Source organism: Colias philodice, chromosome 15 (assembly GCF_061535455.1).
Source record: "Colias philodice isolate Cphi_HAF_F1 chromosome 15, ilColPhil1 Martin Lab GWU primary, whole genome shotgun sequence".
Taxonomy (NCBI): Eukaryota; Metazoa; Arthropoda; class Insecta; order Lepidoptera; family Pieridae; genus Colias; species Colias philodice.
Window position 1 is genome coordinate 4399808 of NC_143100.1, and position 11575 is coordinate 4411382.

At 33.3% G+C, this 11575-nt stretch overlaps 1 protein-coding gene across 1 annotated transcript; it reads right to left on the reverse strand.

Annotated features, from left to right (window-relative positions):
• Nucleotides 1-1179: 1179 nt before the first annotated feature.
• LOC149482150 (uncharacterized) lies at nt 1180-2872 on the reverse strand. Its single transcript, XM_089703973.1, has one exon. It carries the CDS (start codon nt 2749-2751, stop codon nt 1549-1551), a length of 1203 nt encoding a protein of 400 aa, XP_089560099.1. The 5' UTR covers nt 2752-2872; the 3' UTR covers nt 1180-1548.
• Between the last annotated feature and the right edge of the window lie 8703 nt (nt 2873-11575).

The window sequence follows — 11575 nt, forward strand, 5'->3', positions numbered from 1 at the left end:
TGCCGCGAGTTATCCCCGTAAAATATTACTAAAATGAATAAAAAAACCTTTCAAAATAAATTAAAATTCCTGCACCCGGAAGCTGGATATAACAGGAACGAAGCAAGAAATAGGATTTACAAATTTCAAATCGTTCACATTCTCTTTATGTCACCTGTGTTAATATATTTTGTCCTGCTAAAATTGTTTTACGTTGTCTATTTTATTTTTAAAAGTACAATGATTCTAATAAGGTTAAAGATTAATTAAATTTTAATTTTATTTGTGAATTGTCTTTGCATTACTTTTATATTTAATGTTTTATAAATTATTCACGATTTATTTTAAATATTTATCGATTTCAAAATTCTCGCACATATCAAATTCCAGTTTACTCTTCACTATAGAACCAGAAAAGGATCCGTTGCATAAATTTTAGCTTAAACTCGATCCCAAAAAATGTAATCAACCGTTTGTTCGCTCCCCAGAAATGAATATTTTTTTTCGAAGGGTAACGGCGGCGCATTACAATCATAATAGCGACACCGCCGTACCGTTAACGGCCTTTTATCCAGATACAACGATATTCAAAACTGGAGATTAAACTGCGGTTAAGAAATGTAGAAGTAAAAGTAGTGCAAATGGAAAAAAGAGCATATTTTTACGAGAAATTTTTATGAATAGAAATATTCATTTAAAAATTAGATTTTTATATTTTGAGCGTACTGACATATTAATAATTATTATTGGTGAATGCAATGAAAGAAAACTTTTTATTTCGTGTTTAATAAAACTTTAAATATTTTAAAATTCAAAGAATACATTAGTTACAGTAAAAAAACATTTCATACTCAATGATAAATGTACATAATTCAAAGTAGAAAGTACAGCAATGATTAAAATATATTTTAAACGACGTTTAATGTTATGGTTAACGTTTTGTGGCACCCCAAATCGGTACTTACAAAGGTTTTTAAGTAGGTCATTTAATGTAAAACAATTTGCCGTATTAGCATGAGGGTTTTGTCTCGAAGGGTTGGTATACAAAGATGTGTCGTTAATGACGTCATTAAGATTATCAGATTACCAAAAAAGGGATCAGTATGCAATGGGGTATTGGGAATGACTAATAAAATAAATTGGGTAGCTATTAGAAATATTTATTACACTTAAATAGTATACATCTAAGATCACATTATTTTCATAAAGGCACAAAGAAAAATCCTACAATATTTGTCCATCAGGTGCCCTAACTTTATATACATTAATAAAAGCACTTATGGTTTTATATTATCTAAGTTTAGTTACAAACATATCTATATTTTAATCTAGATACAATATAAATTAATTGACACTAGCATAAATGGCATTTACATTAATGCGACATTTATAACGCGATAGACGCAAAGTCTAACTAGTCTATACAAAATGACCGTTACAGAACACCTTGCGCTCGCTTCGTACATCGACTTTGGCACTGACAGCTGTATGTTTACATCACATACCTATAAATTAAATACTATTTACATCTACATGTTTCTATAAAAAGTTTTCTAATATTATAACTAGTTAAGGCGTTTTATTTTTAGATAACGAACGTGCCTGCCTTGTTTTTTCTTGCCACCATTTTAGAGTTTCTTCAAATTGTTCACGATCTTCGGGAGTGACTTGGATGTCAGGCAGCTCTTTTTTGAGTTCTATATCGCTATATTGTTGATCGTCCGACACTTGATCTTCTTCTTTAAATTTGAACTGAGCGTGATTAAGAATCATATCTGGATTGATAGCGTCCAGAGGCAGCTCAGATGCATCTTCGTAATTAGTGTGAATTTGTTGATGAATTGAATCCACATATTTGACTTCGAAATCATTTTCATTAATTGGGACATCATTTTCACTGCAATAATTTTGTTCTGGAATTACTGTAAATTGTTCTGCCGAATTGGGGAATTGAAAATGGCCATCGAGAAGATGATGGTGATTAATTTCATCTTGAGCTAGAAGATCTGATGATGGTGTCAAGGGTTGTGCTGTCCTATCTTCTTCATAAAGGCGAGGAGTAGACACTAATTGGAATGTCTCAGAGCTTTGTAGGTCAACGTAGTGATGAGTTTGTATTTGTTGCAGAGAACCGTCCAGATCATCTTCATCTAAATCTTCGTCCTCCATACCTGGCGAATTTAAGCAATAATAATTTCGCTCTTGGCTATTTTCTCTCGGAGATGAAGATGCTGGAGACGGAAAAGATTCCATTGATGGCCGAGATAAGTTTTCTTTATCAGCGTGTCCGATATTAAGTAGTGTTTCCAAATTTCTTATGTACTCGACGGCCATGCGTAGAGTTTCAACTTTGCTTAATTTTTTATTTGGCCCTCTGTTTGAGTTTGCATTTTCAAACACCGCTGCCACCTCATCGGGGATGTGTCGGCGCAAGGCGGCAAATCCGTCATTGACTTGGCGAACGCGATTCCTTTCCCGCGCATTTCGGCGCGCTACAGCGAGAGGTGTTGCAGCTCTCGCATTATCCTCCGGAATATTTTCGCGGTATTTTGGGCGCTTCGCTAATGAATTTGCATTGCTTTCAATGGAATGCACTAATGACGACACTGACACTGTATTCGGTGATTGGAGCTTTTGTTTTTTCCTCACTATAACGATTTCACGTCTGTTTGCGTCATTATTTGTTATATTCACTGAATTGTTCACAGATTCTTGAAGCACTTGGGTCTTGAGTGGCGAATTGCGGAACACGACAACTCCGATTGAGCTCATTTTGGACCGATGCTGTTTTCACATGTTATGAGTAACTGATTGTTTGATTTAGTTCCGGGTTGGTTCTTAGTATGATATTAGCTATTACTGTATAAAATATGTTTAGGTGGCGTCAGAGCGCCGTCCGTCGCGGGAATGGCGCGTGCCGTGAGCCGCACCTGGGGTGGCTCGCGGCTTACGGGGGGATCAATAGGGGTAGGTACTTACGTTTACTAGTTGCACACATGCTCTTTCAAAAGGGCGGATTGGAGAATCGTTAAGGCTCAGTTTATTAAGAATACAAATGTATTCTGATACAATGTATGTTGAGAATTCCATAGCTGTAGGTTAATATTATGAAGAGACGTATTTGTTTCTTAAATTGTATTTGAACTATAATTTAATATATTAATAACATAAAAAATACGAGAAATAAAGGCATAAGAGAAATACACTACTACTACAACTATAAGAAATAGAAAATGAATTAAAGTTTTACCTGGATACGGATAATAATTCAGTTTTAAATAAGTAATCATTTTTTGTAAAAATAAGTAAAGTATATTTCTTATAGTTAAATTCAATATTGATTGTTGACATTGAAGCACGATTTTCGTCTTTAGCAAGTTATTATTACTGAGCCATAACGCTGGTTCGATCCACATTTTTCGTATTGGATGATATTTTTCATGGGGTGTCGCACCCAACTGAACTATTTATGTGTGAGTGACGCACACAAACATACAATTAAATAAATTACTCGTACACATGAGGTAACGGGCCTAAACCATTCGCGTGTTCCAGTGCAATTTTATATGCGCCTGCACAGGGTGAGTTAGTAATTTTTACTATCATAGTAATCACTATTATAGTTTACACTAGTGTCATTAATATCGCATTATTCACATTTATGTTAGATTATAAAATATATAAAAATAAATAACAAATACGTCAGCAAAGTAAACACAATATTTACTACACTCTAATATTAAATATTACATCTTAAACAGCTGCACATGTACACATCTTTGTAATTAAAATTTTATTAAATGTGCGATATAAGATAAGTCAAAGTATTTTACGTATCCAGAATCATATAAAGATTATATCAACGGTTCTATTTTTTTTCTAAATCTCTATTATTGAATGTGCGTGTGTGCGTACACCCACGCCAGCTGCATTGCCTTAATGTGCTGGCACGCGCCGTGCCTTTGTTACGTTTCTATGGTAGAACTGATGGTCGAAGTTAATTGTACTGTATGTATTTTTTATATGTTAGTTAATATATACTATGTGGTATATTATATATCTTGTGAATAGTATTGTAGAGTTGAGTTTACTAGCCTAGCTTTTGTAATTGACTCTGCTCCGTAACAGCCTCCATAATATCTCTTAACTTTTTTTAACCTAGTCCTTAGTAATACTTGGGTCCTGGCAGAACAACATTTGAGGAGACAATAGAAAATAATATAAATTGATTGATTTAATATAACGAAAAAGCACGCATATTACTTTTAAAGATTTTACAAATAATTTCACTTGACTTAAAATAATAATTTATATGTGAGTAAAGGAATCACTGCCAAATAAATTCCTACCTGAAATAATTCAATAAGATCCTCAAAATATAATTAGACAATATTATCTAGAATCGTTACCATATTATCTTTCATTTAAACCTACAGTATTATATAATTTTGCATAGAACTCAACTCTGTTCTGATGCTGAAAAAGTTCTAAATCCGAAAATTATAAAGAATATTGTTTATAAAGAATAACATTTACGAAGAATAATCTGTAAGGTTATAAAAAATCAAGCTACAGGAAAAAGACACCAAATAAGATGAAGCGCCTTTTCCATTGATGTAGCAATTCTCACGACTATACTTTTAAGACGTGTAACAATTTAGGCGACTTACTATTTGATACAACATTGCTACAAATAGAAAGCTGTGCAGTAATAAAATAAACCGCGGAAAGTATTTCGAATAAGAGTTAAATCCCCAATACGCCAAAAGTGCATCCTGTAACCCAAGATGTCGCTTTTTTCTCCGCCAATCCGCTCAGTAAGGTGAGTCAAACCATCTTGCGAACATGTGGGAGACGCACCCCTTAGCCTACGATATGGTAAGCTATATTTAGTTTACCATATGTTAATGGTGCTCTTAAAGGAAGGTGTAGCAAATCGGGACTTGAGAATCGCATGTGATCTTGACGCGACTGTCAAAACATTTTAACTCCTTTTAGGGGTTTTAGAACTTCATAAAACAGAGTACCTACAAACCACAAGTATAAATGCGTGAATAAATATTCAGTTTTATAGGCATCATTGTACAGAACATCAAAATTATTATTTTCTGCTTTGTTCTGAAAAGGAGTAAAATAAATATCAAAGTATTGCAAAGAACAATCTTCTGTTTTTAACTCCTGACACATAAGTTGCAAAGTAGGTACGCTGAGGGATATTAAAAAAATATGAAAGGCGCTTTGAAGTTAAACATTCTACAATGAGTTTCTTTAAATTCAATCGGGCGGTGTTCGCTTAGCAACACGATTCTAATAGAAGCTTTTGACTTTTGGTTCATTCATTACCATATTCCTTTTTAGGTCTAGTCCCTATATGTTTTCAATCGTTAACTTCATATTATATTGCATCAAAAATATTTCTTTCATTAGTTACAAAATATGAATTCCTCGATAAAATTTAATCATCTGAACAGATCATCACTATCATATTCAGCTAGGCTAGAGCCAGATTTACAAACAATATATATATATGATTGTAAACTCTCGTATATTATTTATCAAAAAACGAAAGTGGTTTATGTCATACTTTGATACCGAAGCATCCATACCCAAATTATTGTCACAGTGCATAATGAACTTTTCGAGTGAGTAGTGAATAGCAGACTTCCAAAAATAAATAAAAATAAATACCTAAGTCTGCTAACCTGTGCACATATGTATTATAAATCAGGACTAGCTGTGTTTTTAATAGATCCCGCCGACCGAGTCACCTTCGAATGCTATAACCTATCTCAATACAGGTTGCCTTGAAATAGCTGAGCTATTGAGTAATTCCCCATCCAGACGCATTATTACTAACAAGAATACAAATAAAAGGGAACCTTCAACTTGTAAATTAGAGCTAAGGTCACTATAACAAAAGCCAGGGGGAGGTTGCTTAGGTTGCATCTAGACGGCTAGAACAGCAAAGGCATTCATTCAGATCGCATGCAAGGGGAATTTGTAAAGGCTTAATATCCGGCTTCGAATTTAGTGTTCCGCACAAATGATTATGACCGACAAACTCGCTGAATTTATAAGCATTTATTGCCCTTAATTTTGTTTTATTTTGTTCTGTATATAGTTAGGTATGCCTGCCAAGCAAATACAAAGTAGACAATACTTAAGTAGTAGGTACTGATTTATATTAAATATCGTAGGATAGAACAATATCGACGATTCACCATAACTCAAGTAATTACTTTACACTAATTACGTATTACCTATATTTAAAAACGAATTAAAATATGAGCTTACTATGTCTCGCTTACTTCTTTCTTCTTAAAACATGGCATTTATGTCTGGCCGAATAATTCCACATTCCCTTTCATTACAATATCTGGAGCAAAAATAACAATAATAGCATCCAGTGCGCTTTCAATTTGTGGTCCAGACATAAAACGCTTTTCAAATTCATTGTTTCTATCCAGACGGGACGTACTGGCTTGCCCCCTTCCTTTGGGACCTTCAGAACTGCATTCGTTTTCAATAAACTTTTTAAGCAGTACCACAGTTTGGAACTAGCAATATTGAAGCTGTCACCCCATTATGCAATTTATTTCTTAAAGGATAAGGATCATAACGATATTTTCTATGTGCTCTCATTTCAAGTGCACCAGATCGGGTCTGGTTGTTGTTCCATTCAATTATTTAGCACTTTCAATGGCGAAACCGTTACTTGCAAAGATTTCGCTACGGGAATATTTCTGCTTGAAGTTTATTCTTAAACACGTCCGCGGAACCGTGAGAAAAAATTTTGCTAACTAGATCAGGGAATTCATTTTTCAGACAAATTTTTTGGGCTCATTATGAATAGTGTGTAGTAAAAAATAGAAGATTATTTTTGGTCAAAGAAAGTTTTTGGATATGATCTAAGTTCCGTTAAGTATTCTCAAAAAAAGTTATCGAAATAGGCAGATGTTCATAGTAACACGTTCATGTGATTCTTTTTCTCTTTCTTTCCAAAACTGATCCCATATAGCGAAAAGAGACGATAGATACATGGGGTTGGCGCGAGGGTTTTGCCACGTGACCTTCTAAAGTAATATTAACGCACACATAGAAATACTAACCCTCCTTTATTTTATTGATCAGTGGAATAAATCTCTTCGATTAATATCCGTTTATGGAGCTATATATAGAATTTTATAAAATTAAAAGCTGTACACGAATGCTTAGACTTATTGCATTTTTCAATGTGAAGGATGCTTTAAAATATTAGATTCAAGAGTTCTTCGAGATCTAATTTCCTTCAATAATTCGGTTAGCATTTCAATTGCCTTATATTTCCGAACATTTTAAATATGAATAATAAGAATCTAGAATATTTAAACAAACGAAACGTATCAATAATTAATCAATTATTATCTTGTCTTCGTTAGAAATTGTAAAGATTATAACATAGAATTTATAAATAAATTGTCGTATGAGAAAAAAATTAATAGTTGGATATGTTACATGAAATGGTGACATAAATCTGAATATGTCTACGGAGCTAAATTATTTGAGTCAGTTTATACTTCCTACACATAATATGTATAACATTATTGATTGTGATATTCCTATTAGAATGTCCGAAAATTTATGTACCATAAAAATAAAGCAATTTGTGTAATAATAGGTGCAGAAAATGGCTACCATTAGTGGATGAATGTATAAGATGAGACTTCCGAGTTCCGACCATAATCGTGTTAGAAAAACGAGCTACTAGACGCAGAGTATCGAGTTACGCTACTTAAACTGTCGTCAGCCGCCACCCACATAGTTTTTTGAGTTTTTTACCAATCATCTTACAAAACTAAATAGATTTCCTGTTACAAAAACAAACATAGACCTTTATTGACTCTAAAATTTACTTCCCAAATGTCTTGTTGCGGGTGAATGATGGATTTCGAATGAATCTTCATCTTTGACAGAATGACGCTTCCGATTTTGATAGCTCTAAATCATATGGCTTGGTGTGGTTAGGGACGACATAATTATAAATTGTTTTTGCGTAGCGTAGAAAATTTGTTATTTCAATATTTATGTTCGCTTTTTGTTCGTATGTAGAGACGTTACCTACTCTATTTATTTATTATTCAGTTACAGCATAGTATAAAGAGACCCAAGTTACAGTTTAAGTTTATTTAAATTTATGTAATATAATAATAAATATTTTAGATGCGATTGTGTGTATAAGAAAAGCGATTTATTTGCATATTCTACCAATACTTCCAAGTGGTAATTATTATAGGTAGGTTAGTTTAAATAGAGACGAGACTGCATTGCGTGTGGGCGATCCAACTTCTCACATAAATTTAATTTCTGAATTTATCTGTTCATCAAAACGGGGTTTATACGTAATATATCAAATTTACAAGGAATCCTACAGAAATCGAGCTGATGGTGCGTAGGCAGCGATATTAATCGGTGATCGTTTGTACGAATCGGTTAGTCGGTTCAGTGATTATGTAACCATCAAGGGTTTGTGCTATATTTTGTTACAGATACGGAATTCCCTTAGATTGTAATATTTTATTTCAAATATATTTGGCTTTATTAATTTTAAAATAATATCTGAAGTAAGAGGAATATTTCTTAAGTAGATAATAAATATTTTGCTCAAATAGTTTCTCATTAAACTTTTTTTTTATCTCTAGATCAATAAGATTTGGTCAGTAAAAAAGACATCCATTTTTTTCGTAAATTATTAAAAAAGGACCAAGGATACAAAATAGGACTACCGTGGGGCGTGGACACAGTTTGATTTACGAGAAATAAAAGTTTGGGCTGTCTTAGCGGTGCAATTAAAATATTTAAAGAAGCTCCCGCAGTGGGTGGTAGGCGACAGTTCTCACGAGCCTATTAAATATAATTTTATTTACTTTTTTGCTTTTGTTTTACGAATGTCCTTTGATTTATCCTTGCGGACGTTTCGGTGTCGTTTGACGTTATGGGATTCCTTGTAGCCCTGTGTCGGTGGCGCTAAAATATTTGCGCCTTTGTTTAAATCGAACTTCCGCTTTCTATGTGTCTTTATTTATTATCTGTAACTAATTTGGTAAATTATACAAATATAACTTGGTTTGTTAAAAAAAGCAATTAAAATAAAAATGATTTTTGTTTAAGTTGCAACATTGTAAGCTTCGGTATTTTTACTTTACCATTTTTGGCTTGTAAAATAATACAGCATCATTATTTACATGCCAGCAAATCGATAACCAGCAAGTTATGATATCATGACATTTAATTGCTAGTAACTCAAAGGAAACCCTTTGAAGAGAGGGCCGTTTGTCCAAATGTCAACATTCATAACCGCTTGATCTTATCAAACAACGCACATAGTACCGGCATTAAAATAAATTCTATTATAAACGATTTGTGAAATGCGTTGTCAGCATGACGCGAACTGCGTTTAGTGAAATCAAGCTTTTTATACAACAAAGGGTATAATAGTTTTGTCCCGAGACAGTATTGTGATGAAACATTTAGTAAGTTCGCAGCATGTGGTGGCTGGCCGTCCACCGTTTGGAAGCCAGATTAAAGTGTAGCAGCGCATTAACATATTATGATCATTTTTAACCCCATGCAGGATGACGCGAGATATTAAAGGATGAAATTAAAATAGTTTATTTTTACAACTCTAATAGGAGCAGGCATGTCATCGATTGGAGATGAATAGTGAGTATAAATTTGCGTGCTCGCCGTTGGTTAGTCCGACATTAGCGGAGTTGTGCGTTTTAAATCACTTGGAAGAGAACATGCGCCTTCTCTTACTTTATCTATTGCAATAATTCCTGAAGCGTTAAAATGAAGCCGGCGGCGCGGTGTCGGCGCGCAACGTGAACAATTTAATTGAATAAAATTAGCCAATAAAGTCCGCTTGTCGAAGCCAACTACAATGGAATACCGCCTTCAGAGCTCGTAAAACAGTCTTATTTACTGGAGTACCCATTGGGAATCTGCATTAAGAAGTCTCAATATGCTGTTCGGCCCATTTACATGTGTTCATAGTCAGAGAAGTAATAGGTAGGTGGGGCGACAATTTATACTTCAAATGTGACATCTTACTTGTAAAGCAACAATGCGACACGATAAAGGACATGGGATTGTTTATGTATATTTTGTTTTAGTTAGGTATTCTAGATCTATAGTCCTATTGTATTTTCGTATGAAAGCACAGTTGATACTACTTACTTTTACGATATAAACTCAAGTATATAGTGTTTCAAGAAACTTTTTGCCATTCCAAAACAGATTGAAAAAGGTGAACCTGCGTGCATGTTAATGTGTTTTAATTTTGATAATCAGCAATAGAACATCATTTCTGCACAACATATATTTGTTGATTCTCTTTGAATATTAATAAGGCAATAATTTACGGACAATTGTATCAAATTAGCTATTAAGTGCGCTCTGGGAGCGACACGCGCGCTGCCCGCGGGGCTCCTTCAATGCAAGCAGAAGTCTTCATCAGAAACCTGTTTATTTGTTTTCTTATTAAGTGTGATCAATAAATAACTAAGAATTGGAAGTCGAGAATTTTTAATTATACTTTTATAGTTACAAAAAGTTTTTAAATTCTTAATGTTGTAGATATGAATAATCAAGATCGTAATGGGTAAAATTATTAAATATTCGTTTGAGGATGTAGGTATATTCGTGTTCCTTTTTACTAAAATAAACTTCTAGAAATTTAAAAATAAAAATTAAAGATGACTAGTGCGTAGGACGTACAGGAAGAATATTTGCATAGAGGTTCCATGTTATCAAACGTTTATCAAAAATGAAAGAGATTGTTGGACTGATTATTATGTTTTATTTGATTTGTAAGGCAATACCGCAATAGTAGTTATTATCAAAATATGCCTTTAAATATGTACCTATGGATTTCAATCAAAGATTGATTGTAGATTGGAATTAAAGAGACATCCCAGATATTATCTTACCAGCATTTTGATGAAAAAAATTACCATCATCATCTACATTACCATGAAAACCTCCATCTAAATCTAAATACAAGATTGAAATCGTAAACACATCTTTTAAAATTTCGCTAGTGGTTGCTACAATTTGGTTGACAAATGCTTGCCGGTCCTTTGTCGGCGTTGGTAATGGGCTATGTAAGCTAACGACAAATTTACCCCATAAATAATCTTAGTGATGTCCCGATCTGCATTTTTAATTTAGTACACTCGATATCGATATCATAATTCATTCACGTCTTTATTACATGTTTTATTCAGAGAAGAGGCATGTCACGGTAGTCTCATTAGCCCTTTTATATTATACTATAAGTCATTTTTCTGGATGTCATCTCGAAGAAATTGGAATAAATTATTTATAGATTTATTATAGACAATTTCTACTTTAATGCATTTTTCCATTAAAGGGTTAAGACTTTAAAACAGAATGGAAATTAACAAAGTCAGTATAAGGAAAGAAAATAACTTTAGTCTCTAATCAATTTTAATAATAGGTAATTGCAGTATGAATAATCCCTTCCCATGAAATCTGACTTAATAATAACTTTTCTACATTGTAAGCTGCCTGTAAAATATAAATGCCAAACATCATT

Bases quoted from the DNA above. Each gene is read 5' to 3' on its own strand.
- LOC149482150 (XM_089703973.1), bottom strand. From the start codon at position 2,751: ATGAGCTCAATCGGAGTTGTCGTGTTCCGCAATTCGCCACTCAAGACC.